This window comes from Antennarius striatus, chromosome 15 (assembly GCF_040054535.1).
Source record: "Antennarius striatus isolate MH-2024 chromosome 15, ASM4005453v1, whole genome shotgun sequence".
In the NCBI taxonomy this organism is placed as follows: Eukaryota; Metazoa; Chordata; class Actinopteri; order Lophiiformes; family Antennariidae; genus Antennarius; species Antennarius striatus.
Genome location: NC_090790.1, coordinates 10,446,381 through 10,464,754, shown reverse-complemented (window position 1 = coordinate 10,464,754; position 18,374 = coordinate 10,446,381). Strand labels below are relative to the sequence as shown.

The following is an 18,374-nucleotide window of genomic DNA, read 5'->3' as shown; positions in this document are numbered from 1 at the left end:
AGTTCTGTTATGGCTTTTTATTATCGACCGAGTCAATTCCCTAAATAAAACAATAAATACATTCCAATGATGACTCGCAGATGACACTGGAGATTAATCAAAACAGGGTTTTATCATTTGGTTAAGCATGGCTGGGTCATGCTTATGTCTTTGGAGATTTATTTAAGATAGGTGCAAAAATATGTGATGGTATTCATGCTTGGGTGTGGTTCCAGCTATATTGAACGGTCCAACTTTTTTTTTGCAGTATGAACCTGAAAAGGTCTGGTGTCAGAGCCCATTAACAATGCTGGCTGAAGCCATGTGCTCGTGTGTAAAATTTATTTCAGATTCAGAGACTACTGGTGTCATTATACGAGCTGTACTCTCCAGATGGTTCTGGACGTGGATTTAACGGCGTCTGCATCACTGAACGTCCTGGACGCGTAAAACCTCAGAGAACCCGTTTGCCCCTCAGAAGTCCGAACCAAATGGGACGGGCAGTGCGTATAACACATAGCCCAGACGGTCATACCCGCTCCACATAAAACACCTCTCAGGAGGAGATTATAGGTGGTTGTTTAAATCATAAAGTGCGGATATATTCCTGTTGTTTTGAAATCAGTAGACCGTGGGACTTCACCTAACAAAAGCCCTGCGTTACTTCCTTTTTGCAAGTGAAAAGAGGTGACGCTGAGCGCGGATTGACACGCCGCTCAGTTTACCCCGCCACCGTGGGAACTGGGTGCCTGTGTGTGTGTGTGTGTGTGTGTGTGTGTGTGTGTGTGTGTGTGTGTGTGTGTGTGTGTGTGTGTGTGTGTGTGTGTGTGTGTGTGTGTGTGTGTGTGTGTGTGTGTGTGTGTGTGTGTGTGTGTGGATTGAGGAACACATGTGGAAACTTCGCAGGTAGTCACTCTCGGGCCGTTTGCACCGTTTGGTGGATGTAGGGTTACTTCATCTCGTCTGTGTAACACTTCATAAACCGCCCTTCACTCTGGTGGCTGGGTGGCTTTCACACTGTTCACTTTTTCCCACACTCTGAACTGTACATTTGGCACACGTCCGCTGCGTAAAAGTGTGTGTCAGAGTCAGCGAGGGAGAGACAGCAACGGATCGCAAACGAGTGAAAGAGCTGGGTTGGGGTTACAACACGGAGACATAATGCAATCATTTGCATACAACAACGGTACATCACTTCCAGGCTGATGCTTATCAGTATTGTATTTCTGGTGCACATGATCATGGATAAGTATCACAGAAAATAATAGACTTAGTGCCGAAATGGTGACTTTATGGAAATGGTGAATTCCACTTTGTCATTTTTTTTATAATGGACCTTGTCACATGCACAAATTAGGACTTACAAATAACTTCTCCATTTTTGTTGAATAAAGTGCGATGAGGTGCACTTCTAACATATCAAACAAAACATGAACTCGGTTAACCATTGACCTGAGCTATGGCCAAGTTTATCCTAATTTAGGTTGACGTGTAAACTGCCCTGTATCATACCTTAGATTATTGGAAACAGATTTTTTTTGGACAAAACACTTCATTTTGGAGACTTGACACTGTGTAGGTGCAGGCAGGTAACTGTCTGTGTGCAGATGTTTATTATTTGTCCCTGTAGGCCCACGGCTGCAAATGTTCCAAAGCTCTGACTCAGAAATGCGGTTAACTATCACAGACCTCTTTCACGTTAAGTTGCAGTGATATATGTGTGTTTTTTTCTTTCTGATATTTTTCATTAAAATAGTTTGTATTAAAACAGCCTACCGCCACATTAAATTGTACAACTGATGGTAGTTTTCCAGATTGGGATTTTTAGGATCAGTGTAAGTTTTTAATCATGGTTTTGAATGTAGTTTTTTTTCTTTGGGATTACTGAATGGTGCAGATCTTCTAGAAAAACAGAAACATCTGTCCGCTATCAGAGCTTTGGCTGCAGTGCGTCTGGACACTTGGAAAACATTTGAAAAGACTGCAGGAGCCAAGTTTCACTGTCTGGATGAAATGAGTTTCTCCCCCAAACTCCAGCGCCATTTCTCGGTAATGCGTGTGTGGGAGAAAGTCAACATCAGGTACAACTATGAGAATGCTGTGTAAATATTCTCCAGGGGCTGAAATAATAGTATTGAATCATTAATAAGCTCTTAATTTATTCTAAAAGGTCGAATTATTAGCAGCTGTGAATGCGAAGATCTTGTCTGCAATGATGCGTTTTATTCGTGCGTAAAAGCGCATGATAGTCACGCAAGTACAGATATAAAAATTCTTTAAAAAAAAAAAAATCATGTTTTGTGCTGGAAAACTCCCTAACAGAAAATGTTCACGCATAGATAACAAGATACAGACTTATTCTGATTCTATGTGTGTTGTCATTTCTCTGTTCTATTCCTGTGTGTTAAAAAGCAATACATGTTCTTTTCCCCCATCAACAAGGAGCGGATCCACTGCCACGCAGTATTGCGTGGTTGCCTTAAACAAAAAGCCGTGCAAAACGAGGCAGATCCGTGCGTCTGAGTCTAGTTTTGGCTCCAGCGACCAGAAGCAAACGGGGCCTCTCCCTCTCCGTACCTGGCACGTACAGCTGGAGAGGAGCGTCTGTAGAGTAAAAACGCACATGGTGCGATACAAGTCGGAAAATGACTGTAGAATTGTCAAATGTTAAAACGAGTGAATGAGAGAGAGAGAGAGAGAGAGAGAGAGAGAGAGAGAGAGAGAGAGCGAGAGAGAGAGAGAGAGAGGTGACGTTTTACCAGGAGGGATGGCCTTCTGAATCCAATTCATTCCGGGCACCACGTGTCCTCCGAGCGTGGGAAAGAGGCGAGCTTTTATTCCCAGCAAAGAAAGAGCAAGGATCAAATAACGCGGTGCTGCAGCAGAAAGCTCGCCACTATGCAGAGGCAGGGGCTTCGACCACCCGGACACGGACGGAACGAGACACACAGAGGGGCTTATGTTGGGAGCTGGGATGTTGGATTCATTCATAGCAACGAAAATACTTTCGAGTATATTAATGTTGCTGTAGTTCTGACATAGACCGGTTTAAAATAAACGCGCGGCACTGGGCCAAGATCATTTGTATTCCAGGATGTACATCTGAGAGGAAACGCGTCATCCTATTTAAACGTTATTAAAAGAAAAAAACAACAACAACACTATTATAACGCGCTTAGTTCAACCCTTGTTTCGCACAAATAGACCCTCCTGCATGCACTTAAAAGGCCCACGGACAGGTTTATCTTCCAAATTGATCTCAACGACTATCTTTTACCGGCCGGACAAGTCACACTTCTGATCGATAACAAACTCCAGGTCTAATTTGAGATTGAAGACCCTTGTTGAAAAGCAATAAAACCGTATGTTCTCATGCAGGTTTACATTGTGAAGGTGTTTCTGTCACATTTAATTGTGTCTGGTTTCCACACACATCAGCTGATTCAGCAGTGCTCTGCTATTCGAGTAAGACATATTTTACAAAGGCTTTAACAATCTTTCTTCACTTTGAAATAGTTCTCTAGTGTTTCATGATTCAGTTGTAAACCAGCACTAACAACCATGTAATGGCCAGAATCTCTAGCCGTAGGTGCATTTTACTTAAAATGTTTTTTTCCAGAAATTTTGTTTAATTTTCCTATGAGGAAAGAGTCCAATTTTCAGTATAAAAACAGTATATTAAATGGTTAGTCATTTAAAAACACATCTCAACTGCATCTCCCCACCAACATATTTGAACAAGCTCACTTGAAAGTCTCACGCTGTCACCAACTCCACCCACTACCTGTCAATCAAGAGCCAAACCAATCACGGTGCCCAACCAATCACAGCGCATCTACCAGAAGGCATCTGCTATGTTAGGAGAAGCAATAATTATACATGGACTTCCCAGTTGACATAATTTTACAGTGTCATAACTGTTCCAACAATTTTCATGTTTTGAGTAGAGTCCAAACAGCAGGAAAGAGACAGAAAACGGCAATGAATTCTGAGTGAAACTCCGACTGAAAGAGAGGAAAGGATACAGTCATAAAGAGAAGTACTACTTAGCCAGAGCCAATGAATGTGCGGGATACAAAAAGTATGTCCGTTTACACAATGACTGCTTTGGCCAAAAAGGAATTTGCGACATCCGTCCGTTTGTGAACAACAGGGTGTGAAAAGTTTTCTAAATCTTGTCGTTCTGTCGTCAAAAAAATGGGCAAAACTCAACTGAAAAGGCTGAAATCAAAGCTTCACTTTGCACGTTTATTAAGTTTCCTATTAGCTTTGCTCATGTACGCAATCAACAACCAATCTATGGCCAAAACAACAAGGAAACATCATCAGACCGTCCAGTTGTGTTTCTGCTGCAGGAAGTTTTATTAATGCTCCTCCGATGAAGACGAGCTGAATCCCTACGCTGATCTCTTTCTGTACGGATGATTTTGAAAAGTCTCTCCAGGTCAGGATGGCGTCAGTACCGCAATGGACGTCCTGCTGGTTTTGGTTCCTGGTGTCCAACGCTCGCACTAGGAACTTTTATTGTTCTAATAAAATGTAGAAATCACTGTTCAGGTAGTAATCTAGAAAGAATATGTGCGAGCATACATGCTATCACCATGTCTCACGTTGTGTTGCAGCAAAAGCTCAGCTAGCATCAGTTGGCTATTGTTTAGCTGGAGCTCTCCACCTTTAGCAGTGTAGCTCCATAGAACAAGGTAGCTATTTATCCTTTTCATATGTTTGGTATGAAGTCTGATAATTGTTTTATCAGCGAATTTCCACGGGTTCCCGGTAGAGTGTATACAGTTTTATTTTAAAAAATTGAGCAGTTTTAGAGCTAAACAATGGAAAACTTCAAATAACAAATAAAAGAAAATAAAAGTAAAGGTTTCTAAATAACAGCAGACACCTCTTCAGGATGTGATCGCCGCTGTGTAAAAAAGCAAAACAAAAACGTGATAAAACATTCCTTTATTTCCTTCCATTTGCAAATGTTTGCATTCTCAAGGAATATCGTAATCAAGGTGCTTTAATGCCAGTATGTTTCCAGAAGTGAGGGGTATTTGTGTCCCTTCACAAAATGTAGCTGCAACATGAAACCAAACCTCGGTGAATAGTGAGTGATTTGAGAACAGCTCTGGCATCGAATGTAACACATATTACCCTTGTCAGATTACACTCCGATCAACAGCAGGTATAACCTGACAATAACATCAATCCTTTACCGACTGTTCCATTTTCAGTTCTTTAATTTTAAGTTAGCTGCTAATTGCTGCTACTTGCTTTCACATCTCAAAGTAGTGTTTGCAGAAACACGTTATCAACACGTTACACCCCTGTCCCATCCTGTCAGCTCACACTTTCTTCATTTGTTTGTGTAACAGCTTTGTTACAACCTCTGCTGATGGTTCAGAGACAGAAACTCAATGCTGTCTTTGTACTTTTAACACAGAATGGAAACCCAGAGAATTAGAAACTTTCCTGTTTTGAACAGGCTGTGCAAAACGCGCAAAAAATATTTATAGTGTGACTTAAAAATTGTTGTGGCTTTTGGATGCATTTCATTTGATTGAAGTGCACATCTGGTTATGGTTTCTTGGCTTTTATGAGTGTAAAACTCAGCCTTCTATTGTATTCCTAAGAAAACACACTTATTCAGAAACATGAACGTCATCATTGCAGACTTTTCTAGATTGGAAATTTGAAAACTTTTGAATGTAATTTTCAATTGCACATATCCAGTGTGTGATTAAAGAGTAATTATGAAGGTGGTATATAATTTGAGTTAGTCTGTGACCCGTTTTCTTTTCAGCTTTGGACAGAGAAGCCCCACACCATTGGTGCTAAACCTGACAGACACCAGTGAATCTTTAATGACCTAATCAATCTGTCCCCTCCCACTCCTTATTCGTCTGTGTCTCATTGAACATTATAACAGACTGACAGAAACAAGAGGTATCCACAGACCGAGTTTCATTGAGTTTCACGAATATTCAACATTTATGTCATGTCTGGTACAAACACGCTTACACAAAGATAGACGAATGATCCAAGGGATCATGTTAAATGTGAGAGTGGCAATAATTATGATTCTCACAGATTAAATTAAAAGAATTTATATTAACACACTCAGATTACAGATGAGTAAACTAATTTTATTCAAATGCAGACTTAAAAAAAACTCTTAAAACATCATGGGACTGTCATCATTTGACTATAGCTTTAAACCCAAAATAAAAGCTGTCAATGTGAAACCAGGCAGTGTTGAAGAATAAATTTAACTATTAACATCATTCACTTTATAGTTTGATAGTTTTTTGAAAAAAAAAAAGGAAAAAAAAGAAAAGAGGGGGAGTGAAATTATATGAATTGCTTTGTTAAACAAGCAACATGAGCAATGAAAATCAAATTCTTTTTAACAACATGTTTCACTTCAAAAGAAAACAGTTCTCACTCAGTCTCCGACTCTTATATGGACTGAAATAGAAAAATCATCACCTTAAATAAAATTACAGACTTCACTGAGTTTGAACTCTACAAGAACTGTTTGGCATAGTATATGTATGTGACTCAACAAAATATTTAACAAAGGCAAGCTTTAAGGCAGAAATGCTACACCTTTTATTCTTAAAGTGAAATGAACAGTATTAATTCTTCAGCAGTTAGTGGTGCTGAGCCTCTGTGATGGCTGCTGCAGCCATTACATATTGTCTGCTATATGCAAGACCTCGTGAAACATTGAAAGGACACGGGTGAAGTGAGAGCCTTCCCAGAACACCTTGCCACATCTGGTGCAGATGTAAAAGAAGGATATCTTCGGCAGGAGGCCAGGGGGAACTGTGTGAAGCTGTATGGGTGCCCCCCCAGGAAAGGTCAAGGTGCTGGGGTCCAGACCTGAAAGAGGGGCCCATTGACACTGTAGGGCATACCTGGGGAGGTCAGAGGTCACATTTTGGGTCATCTCCTCATCCTGTTGTTGTGTATGGTCAGTGCTGTCCCAATCTTGCAAAAAACCTGCCAACCAAATGGCAAGATTTAATAATTCAGTCTTTAACACTCAAAATGTTTAGGACTACATGAGAAAATATACAAGGACACGGAAAGAACTGTCATATTATGCAAAGCTCCCTAAGGAGTCCAGTAAAAATAATGCTTCCTCCATGACATTTTGTAGTTTGACTGACCTTTCTGTGTAAGCATTGTGACCATGTCTTTATTGGGAACCACCACATATTCATTGCTGTTGCATGCCTGGACAAACAGAAAGGAAAAAAAAGTCATTAACACAGACTGTGTACATTCATTCTGTCCATCACTCTGCATAAATGCAATGAGGTGATGGATGGTCTCCACTGTTCCCTGGCAGAACAAACTGCAGTATAAACCCAAGACAAAGACAGAATTGACATGTACAGTGGTGTTTGGATTATGTTTCATAATGGTGTGCCACAACTGTAGAATCTAAACAGCCACTAGTAGCAGTCAGCAACTAATTTTAACTCAAAGTTCTATTGTGGCAGGTATTTCTCTCATTCTGACTAGAGGAGAGGGTCAACCACCATTTAACTGGGGCTGTAAATAATCCACTGTTAACAAAAATGCTGCTCAATTTACCTGTATATGCAAGATGTCATGGTATACACTTATGACACTGTGCTATATGTCATGTCTCTTTTGCTTTCAGAATTCTGGCTTGCCATTTACATGGATGAACTAGAGCACATTTGTGCCACTGTCGGCATCAGGAAGTTTGATTTGAAAATTCTTGTCTCGGTAATGTGGTTCCCATGTCTCCTTTACAGAGACTGTTTGCTTGCTTTTATTGTACGAACTAACACACAGACTTATTATAGGGAAAGAACAAACGCATTAATTTATTTCTACGATTTGTGGGACACACCCTTAAAAGTCTGGCCATGTGAGGTTTGTGTCAGAGCTGTGAAAAATGTTACACATAGTAAAAGAGGACGCTGGCAGCGTAACCACAAAACCAGCGATGACAGTGAAAGTCTGACGGGTGAAAAGAGAGAGAACTGCAAACAAACAGGAGACATTATCAAAAAAGACCAAGAATATATACACTGTTTTGTTTCTGTTTTCTTAAAAAGCTTCATTTGATCATGCTGCCACATATCCGCTTCTGTACTTTCTTATGCTTTTCAGCAATATGAAAAGTAGTTAGTTTGAAGTACCCTGATTCCTCAGACCGATCAGAGCACGGAGGGATTTGTGTGCTAAATTGTTAAGTGTACATTAGTAACACCACCACAAGGACTTGTGACCACATTTAAGCTGTTCAAGTTCAACAGAGTGTAGTCTATCGTTAAACCAAAATCATGGAACTCGAAAACTTGTGTTGTTTTATTTGCTGTCGCTTTAGTGTGAAATGGGCTAAGTGCTGATGAACAGTAAAGAGCAAATACTGTCTCTGTGTGTGTGACTTTGTGAGTAGAGATGGCATTTACGCCTCAGTAAGGTTCACATGTCTCTGCGCTCTGCCCTTCATGGTAAAGGTCTCCCTGGTGGGACATTAGTGACCTCTTGTTCGCCGGCCCCTAACGGGCACACACACACTTGTCTGAAAGCCGTCTTGACAGCATGTCAGTGCTAAAAGACTTGTCAACACACCTGAGCTCCACCCAGCATACATCATTCCACTTAGAGGTGGGCTGTAAATATAACCACATTTGCAGACCTCACAAAGCAAAGTTTGCTTGGAGTCAGGAAAAGTTTAATGAAGCCTGAAAATCAGCAAAAAGCATGCCCTCGCCTCTGTCTGTGCATGCAGGGTGATGCTTCTGTGGTAACTGAGGTCAAAACAGGAGAAAGCGGCTAAAAAGTAGAGGTGTGGGAATTGCAGAGGTGTCATCTCTCGCAACGCCTGTGGGAATTAGGCTCCTCTCCTGCTCAGCACACTCTGTTTTTTCCTCTTTACAGTGTGCATTAACCACATGCATACAAGACTTCACAGTGCATAGACATGGCTCACACATACAAGTGTGGTGGCAGCCAGGAAAACAGACCTAGTTATTTGCTCAGCTCAAAGTTTCCCAGAGTTGAACAAGCCAGAACCTGCTCTGAACTCTAAAGCCTAAGCCTTGGACTGACAAACACACCACCTAACACATGCAACGTGGATGGAAATAGAAAGGCTTTATATTGTCACTATACATGGTATAATGATTTGTAATTAATCAAAAGAAAGATTGATGCAGAGGTCCTACAGGATCTATCAAAAATAAAGAAATACAATGAGAAGAGTAATATAAATACCCCAACATACAGTGGTACCTCTACTTACGAATGTCTACTTGCGAAATTTTCTACTTACGAAATTTCTCAGCAGGAAAATATTGCCTCTAGTTACGTAGAAATTTTGACTTACGAAAGGTAAAAATACAGTATGGGCTGATACTCGCAGCTCCCACAGGTTCCTGAACGCAACATTCTCATAGCTGCTCTGCCACTGGCTATTACCTAGTATCTTCCTGGCATCCCATTGGCTACGAGGGAGCTCTGTGTGGAGCTAGATCGGTGTTTATTCAGGGTCCTCGACCCGTGACGTGTTCTGATAGTTTTGGGCAAATATATTAACTTTTTGAGTATTCACTACTCAAAAGAAAAGATGAAGAAAAGAGTTTTTTTGTCTGTACAAACAATGCAAGAGATAATAGAAAAGCACGAAAAAGGGATGCGTTAGTTTATCTCGCCAGAATGTGAATATGGCCATAATGCATCTACAATTGCCACTTTATTTAAACAAAAGGAAGTTTAAGGAGTTTAAGACATCGCATGGGTGTTTGGAGAAGTTCAAAAGGTTCAAAAGGAGGACTGGAATTCACTCTGTTGTTCGGCATGGTGGGGCAGGAGCGCATGAACCGAAGAGGGCAAAAAACAATGAGGACAGCAGTTAAAAGGTAAATGACCATCATTTTTATTCTTTAGTCTATTCTTTGTTTTTTACGTTATACATAACTCTCATTTATGTGTAATAGTCTAATTGTAACATGTATTTGTTTCATGTTTTGATGCATTTTTATGCTTTATAAAAAATGTATGTCCGAATTTTTGGGGGCTTGGAACGGATTAGGGCATTTGCATGGAAAACGCATCTCAACTTATGAAATTTTGTATTTACATAATTTCTTCTGGAACCAATAAATTCCGTAAGTAGAGGTACCACTGTATAATAAATTAAGTGTGGAGAGAATAGTTTTGATGTTATGGTTGCTGCACAAACACCTACTGAAGTTAAGAAGCTAACTAACTAGACTGGCCCATTCAGTCTTGTAATAACACTTTGTTAGAGAAGATCATTGGTGTAGTTTAAGTGGGGAGAGGTAAGAGAGCACTGGAACTGGAACATATGAGCTCTTTCAGTTTGAGAGAGAAACTACCAGTAAATAAAATTGCAAAAATGTTTTGTTTCTTACAAAACAGAAAAATGCAACAATTCAGCTCCTGAATTCACATTTCTTTTACTATTAGCATGCCTGGCGACAGAGAGTGTTACAAAACCATCTCAAATGCGTCAAATTTGCAGAGGCAAACTCAAGATGGCACTGAATATACTGGCTGTGGATTCAGGCTTTGCTCATAGTTCAACAGCATTTACAAACATAAAGTTATACTCTAGTACATTGAAGTCAGTCATTAAAATTGAGACCTTTTCTCTAATGTTTCTGAATTTCAATGTCTATAAAGTTTTACACATTTGCTCCACTGATGCATATCTTTACTGTTTGTTCTGGTTTTGAGGGAAGCTCCTGCCTTCTCACACTCCGTGTGGCCATTCCGAAGAAAGAACGCTCCTTGCAGTGACAACAAAGGCTATCTAAAGTGTGATACTGTTTTTCAAAGGATGGGAGGTGGTGGAAAAAAAGGAGAGAAGGGGGATAGTGGGTACGAGGTAGGAAAAAGAAGGAGGGGAAATGGGGAAGGAGGAGGGTGGGAGATTTTTCTTCAACACACACGCACACACACACACACACACACACACACACACGCACACACACACACACACACACACACACACACACACACACACGCACACACACACACACACACACACACACGCATGCAACACCGACTCTATAGGCAGCTCCCATGGGAAAATCCTTAACCAATCTCAAAAGGCGGGTCGATGTAGGTCACATGACGAGAGCAGCCAATTGAGGACTAGTGATTTGATTCAAATTGCGGTAAGTCAGGTAAAGGGCAGTGTGGGAAAAGCAGTGGAGGGCAAGATGTAAAGCCAAAAATGCAGATGTGGTGTTTTTCTTCTCAATGCGAGTTTCAATTTTAAGTTAAATTTAAATATATGTAACACCACTGTCAAATGCTTTTGTGGTCAAAAAAAGGAATTTATTTTAGGCAGACTACAACAATCAATATCTCTAAAGAACACACACACAACATAAATTATTCATAATTTCACATAATCCCACATTTGGGATGTTGTGGATGTTGTGGCAACTTCCTGTTGAAACTGCTGCATGAAAGGATGCAGGTCTGTGAGAAATGGCAAGCTGAACCGGAGGACAAACAACCCTGTCCTAGAAATGATGACCAAAGGGAAGTAAAGCAGCCAAAAACATTCATCATTTCCTCTGATTTCACACACAGTCCTGAGGTCGTGCCATGTATTTTGGATCACATCCCACAGTGATGGACAACGATATGATAGAATTGCATAGAATTTGTACTGATGGACATAAATTGAGTTAAAGTGACGCAATTTAATTTTCCTCAGGAGAGATTGGACGGACAGAAAATCGAGGACCTTGACAAGATCTTTGGTGCCTGTCATTGTGGCAACCCCCAAACCCGGTGGTGAATCCTGAAAGTCAGGGATGCCATTAAACTGAAGAGTCTTATCGAATCACGTTGAATTGTGGGATTCTGGAGGCAGCTGACAGATACAAGCAAGCCAGGTCTGAGAAGGATTCGGGGAGGCCATGAAAAAGTGCTATCAGTCAGCTTTGAAAAATTCTGGCAAGCCATTTGGCACCTCAGGAGTGGAAAGCATTGCACCATCAACATGGTTTACAGTGGAGGCGGGGAGCTGCTGACCTCGATTGGGGATATTGTCAGTCAGTGGAAAGAATACTTTTGAGCGGAGCCAGCTGAGGTGGCTCAAGCATCTGTTTTGGATGCCTCCTGGATGCCTCCCTGGGAAGGTGTTCTGGGCTTGTCCTACCAGGAAGAGGCCTCGAGGAAGACCTAGGACAAGCTGGAGAGATTATGCCTCTCGGCTGCCCTGGGAACGCCTCGGGATACATATGATTTGCATTTTTGTAGTTGGTAGATCTTTTTGACTTGGTCATTTCATAAGTAGCTCGCATGCTACAAAGTGTGAGCACCCCTGGTATAGGCGTTACTATAGATTGATCCACTCTCCATGTCAAAAATCTATTTGGATACGCTGTGGGAATAGGGTAAATCAAGCATATATAGTAATTTAAAGATATGTATTATCAATATACAGTACATTTTCAGATGTATTTGTTGGTTTATCATGAGGACGATTGAAATGCCTTTTATGCAAACACAAATACTGTCAAAAGCTTGGGCTACGGTAAGAAGCATCCATCAACATTTTGATGTGGAACCAGAATTTTATTCTACTTGATCATTGTGTGTGTTTTTCTTTTAAATATTCCAAAAAGAACTGAACTTATCAACACAATCAGTTAATGGATATTTTACTTCTTATTACTGTATTTTTTATATATTCTAAGCTGTGACATTGGTCAGGACACCTTAATAGAACTGTGCAATTATTTTGTTGATAATATTTCTGGAAGTTGTGAACAATGTGCTGCAGTTCATCACATTTTGTCAGTTTTTTTTTAAGCAGGTGGGCAGACCTTTTAAAAAACAAATTCTTGTGTATATACCACATTTAAACACCTGGAGAGGGGTCACTCTTCTGTTGCAGCAAAAACACCAGGGAAATACAGCAGTGACCTACTAAATGTACTTTCCCACAGTATCCTGAGGGTATCTGGCCAATGTCTCCGCCTGACAGTCTGAGGTAATTACCAGCTCTGTTAACTAACTACTACCACCTGACAGCAACCTGAACTTGGACCACGCAGAGCCTGTCTGGGCTTGACATTACACACCTTACTCTGACTCACACATGCACACCCTTTCCACTTGCACGTACTTAATCGGTATGCAAAAAGATGTAAAAATTCACATGCAGCTTTAAGATACACCCCAAACCATCCCCGACTCACATTTACAGCCAGTCATTTCACCTCTACCACAAATTACTGTCGTCACACTCCCAGGAAAGTTAGGAAGGAGATCTCCTTTCTGGCTTTCCTGGGAATGCTAATCATCCAGTTGGATTACAATAAAAATGACAGTGAAAGTCTGCCGCTTATTTGATTTTGTTCAGACATATCAAGCATGAAAAAAAAGCAAAAAAAGCTAAAATGTGACAAAAGTTCAAGGCTTTAATTTTGTAGTAGTTTTGAACTACTATGGTGTAAATGTCCCCTCAGGGTTGTGGATGCATTTACCTGTCCACCAGCATCCATTTTTATTGGCGCTAATATTCATGAAACTAATTCTCTCAGCTGTTTTGTACTTTTACTTTTTACTGCATGTTTTTAAAAAGCAGCTGGCCCAGTAAAAAAAAATCATAAAAAAAAAATCAAAAATCAACAAACTGCACAGATTTGATTCTACCTTACCTATAAGAACAGACTTCATAACACATCATCAGAAGAGATAGTACAAACAAAAAAACATCATGAATCCTAAAACAGACCACTTGTGTCCCTCTCCAATAGTGTGTTGAACTGTTGTTTCATTTTTTCCCCAACAAGTACGTTGTTGTGCACTTTCAATCATTTTCTCACCCTCTACCTGACCTCCACATTTCTGCTTTTTCTTTTTTCAGTGCTTTGCACCTTTGCCTGTCTGTTTTTACAGGAGCTTACTTTTAAAGGTAATGAAGACCAAAATAGTCTAGGGTCTGACAGATAACAGTCTAGCCAATACACAAATATCACAAAAGCTTTCTCTTGGCTCAGCACAATCAGTTCAGTCTGTTTTTTTTTTTTATCCACCCAACCTTCAACCTTAAACTAAATGTATCGTAAGTTGAACTTTTGTGTTCTCCCATGATTCTCGTCTTAATTGAAGTAATTTCTCTTTAGTAAACCTTCCTCCTTACCTGTGGTTGTCCATCACCTCTTTCTTTACTTGCCAATGTTTTCTTTTTTCACTCTCTTTCTTCAGAGACCAGATACAGTAGCTCAGGTCAGTCTAATGCCTCTATAAAAAAGCACTGAAAAGGAGCACTGACAACATTACATCCAGGTCAATGGGCTCTGACGATAGAATAAAACATCTTTAAAATCTTTAAAATTGGTAAGAGATAATGTTTTTGACAGCTTTGGTTTGTTTCCTTACCTGTCTGTTGGCAGTATTATTCAAAACTATCTGACATGATTATGATTTCCCTTAGTCATCAGAAAAGTAAGATCAATTAGATGGTGGAAACCCATATCATCAGCTCGATCAATTAATAAGAAACTAATTCGAGCTTAAATTATGCTGGATAATCATTTGTTCTTTCATGTGTCAAACTCTTTCATCAATGTTAATTTGGGTCAAACCTGTTTCCTCATTGGTTTTGGCTCAGCCTCTTATTGTGATGACTAAGAACTTTATGAGTAACTCAAATGAAGAGTCCTCAATTAATCCAAAAGTTGACTATCCTCACAAAAAAGATCTGCAACTAAGGTATTTTCCAATAAAAATATAATTTCAGTTGTTTGACTCTTAAAATGGACCAATTTTCAAATGCACTGTAGGTCACTAATTATCATTTTTGTCTTTTGGAAATGACAATCAAAAATCTGTCGGTGTTGATTTTTGTTGTGACTGAGTTGTGTGGAGCTGCAATTACATATTTCTGTTTGAAGATGAAATGACTGATTTATTAATTAAAAAAACAAAACATATTGACTGTAAAAACAGTCATTGGATGCAACAGTAATCACTTGAAACTTGCCATTTATCCTCTGCACTGACCTTGATTTATTCAATTACATAATATTCTTGAAGATTTACATTGGAACTTGGGTTTCTGGTTTTTTTTTTGTATCAGAATGGCAACTGAAATAATTGACAAAAACATACAGATGCTTAAAAAAACATAGATTGTTGATACTGCTTATTGATCAAAAATAAACTGAGAAAGCTTCGGATAATCAAGTGCATAATGCTGGAAAAACCCTCAGATCCTTCGTTTTTGTAAAACACATTTGCTGAGGAGACACATGATGGCTTTTCTTGTGCTCTTATAAGTGCAATGAAGTCACATCTGGTTAGATGTTTACACATGTTTGCACACTGAACTGCATAACATGAAAGTTGTCCCATTCCTTCAATGCATCCATTCAGCACAATGATACAACACACTGCTATTACACCCACATGCCGCAAACCGTTATTACACCCACTCAAACTGACTTCATCAACCTGAAAAACACACAAACACACACACACACACACACCCTCGTCATGGGAGAGCCACGGGCGGATTCTTCTGCTCAACGTTTATTGTTGCCAGCACATATTTCAGTATCCACCCCCCCCCCCCCTCCTCACCCCTTCTGTCTCTTTTCCTTTTTATTCTCATCTCTTCCTGATGTGAGGCATGCAGGGAATGTTATTGTAATGCAGAGTGATTCATCCAGGACTGTAAATATTGACAGTCATGGTGGTGATGGCTGCCGCTGCCGCTGGTCTGTTCGCACCCAAGTTGTGAGGGAACAGAGAAAAACTTCTCTTCTGTGTGGCGTTTTGTTAGACAGTTGTTAGCATTTGTGTGGGACAGCATCAAATCATTCTACATATCAAATCATTTACCAGGCACTGCATTGATGGTCAATACTGCATCAACAAATGTGGTTGCCCACACAGAGGCATACACCGTGGTGAATCATAATAATGGAAGTTTACTTCCATTATTATGGTGACAAATATTTTAAAATGTACATTTGTTCAATAGTGGAAACACAAAAGTTTAAAGTCGAACATAATAAAGTTGATTTCACTTCATAATTACAAGAACTGCGGAGATCAGTCAGAAGAAGTGTATCCATCCATCCATCCTCTTGAAGATGAGACGACCACAATCATTTTGTCTTTAGCCACATTTCCGCCTTGCGGGTCATGGGTGTTGCTGGAGCCTATAGCAAAAATCTACATGCCAGATGGGGGGGTATACCCCGGACATGTTGCCAGCTCATCATGGGGCCACATAGTAGACAACTAACCACTCATGCACATTAACATGCAACCTCTGCACAGAACGAATGTGGACCAGGAACCTTCTTGGAGTGAGGCAACAGCGCTACTCACTGCGCCACCATGCCGTTCTTTATAAGCAGCCTTTAGAAGATAATTCATTTAGAGGCAACGCTTAAGATACTCAGTCAGAACTGTAGCATGTGAGGTCACGGGGTTCATCAGCCGATGGGATGAAAGGCCAAGACATCAACACACATGTGTCTCTACCAGAGTCACCATATTTATTATCAGGCCTCACACACACACACACACACACACACACTATCACACACACACACACACACACACACACACACACACACACACACACACACACACACACACACACACACACACACACACACACACACACACACACACACACACACACACACACACACACACACACACACACACACACGGAGAGTGAGATAAAGGGAAATAAAGAGGAAAAGGGTTGAGGGTTAAGTGGCAATAATGATCAAGAATAAGACGTATGTGTGTGTGTGTGTGTGTGTGTGTGTGTGTGTGTGTGTGCAAAATAGTCCTCTGGTAGGCCTGTTAATGTCAAAAGGGGATACGGGAGAAAAATGCAGCATTATGAGTCACAGAGGTAGCTAAAAAAAAGGGGGGGTGAGAAAGGAAGTTGACCACAAAGGCTGAGGGGGAAGACAGGATCGAGGTTGGAGGAGGGTGAGGGAGGGTTAGGAAAAGTAGGTCGGAGGTGAGAGGTTGGAGTATTAGGGCAGGAGAGGGGAGGGTACTCGTGGTGAAGAGTTCACCTCTTGTGTGAACGCAGTAAGGTAAAAACTAAAAGGACGATGGAGAGAGTTCCTGTGTCATACACCCTTCCTAATTCCTCTCTTCCTTCCCTTCCCTTCCCTTCCTCCCCTCCGCTGTCCCCTTCGCTCTCTGTGATCGAACCCAGCAAATTCCCTCGAGCCAGGGGCAGTCCCTTTTCAGTCTCCAGTGACACAGTAATTAGAAGTGTGGGAACTGAATCTGTCCCTCTTTCTGAGCCCCGTACTCCCTCCCGCGCTCCCTCCTTTCGATGGCCCTCACCCCCGACCCCCTCCTGGCCTTTCCCTCCATTTCCTTTACTACCTCTCTTTTCGCACCACACCTCATCACTCAATCTCAGGAAGTGGCTTCTGTCCACTGGAGATGAAGAAGATACCATCTATGCTGATATTCAAGGCTGATAATGACCGGCAGGTCTGCATCGTCCAAAACCACGAACGCATTCAATACATAAAAATAGGTTTTATTATTGATATAATCATTAATGCTGGAATATCATAAATTTAATTATAATAAAGTTATGATGTTTACTATTATTACACTCAATTATCACACATATGAGGAAAATCCATGAGTCAAATTCATTGGGCCACCTGTGATGTTCATGGGAGCCACACATCACACACACTCACACACTTATACAGACAATCCCATACTCTTCATCCCGCCCCAACCACCACCGTCACCAACCCACCCACCCTGTTTCACCCCCGCTCGCTCGAGTCCCCTATCTCTTAGAACAGAGCAACGCTGTCTCTCCTGCTCCCTGTCAAGCCTAGCGCCACCACCACCCCAACCCCCCCATTCGCTATCTCCGCAGTGATAACCATGGGAACAGAAGCACTGTGGGAACGGCAACCAGTTGACTAAAATAGACAGGAGGAAAATGGAGGGAAATAAAGAATGGGTTCCCTCTATCCTACCATCCTAAAAGGCCTGTGTGTACATGCAGGAGATCCATGGGATCAACCAGACAGACAGGTACTCAGGTGCTCCAGTCACCTCTGGTCGTCACCGGCAACAAAAGAGGACACTTGTTGGCTTGAGTTGCCAATTTATTAAAGTTACAGCGTTTCAGTTGGAATGACACCCTGGAAGTCATCATTCTTTCTCTCTTTTCTCTCTCTCTCACACACACACACACACACACACACACACACACACACACACACACACACACACACACACACACACACACACACACACACACACACACACACACACACACACACACACACACACACACTTTACATATCTTCAGAAAGTAGCTTCTAGCATCCCCTTAGAAAGAC

General features: G+C 41.0%; 1 protein-coding gene across 3 annotated transcripts in view; it reads right to left on the bottom strand.

The window, feature by feature from the left end:
• Positions 1 to 4,935: 4,935 nt before the first annotated feature.
• The window catches only part of exd3 (exonuclease 3'-5' domain containing 3), a 37,403-nt gene continuing 23,964 nt past the window's right edge, over positions 4,936 to 18,374 (bottom strand). For 2 of the 3 annotated variants that reach the window (XM_068334654.1, XM_068334655.1), the window contains 2 exons: positions 7,149 to 7,215; positions 4,936 to 6,978 (listed from right to left, as the gene is read on the bottom strand). In XM_068334654.1, the coding sequence (XP_068190755.1) occupies positions 6,665 to 6,978; positions 7,149 to 7,215 (381 nt within the window). In that variant the 3' untranslated portion in view covers positions 4,936 to 6,664. The remainder of the gene's footprint in view (positions 6,979 to 7,148; positions 7,216 to 18,374) is intronic. The other variant, XM_068334656.1, reaches the window with a different exon arrangement.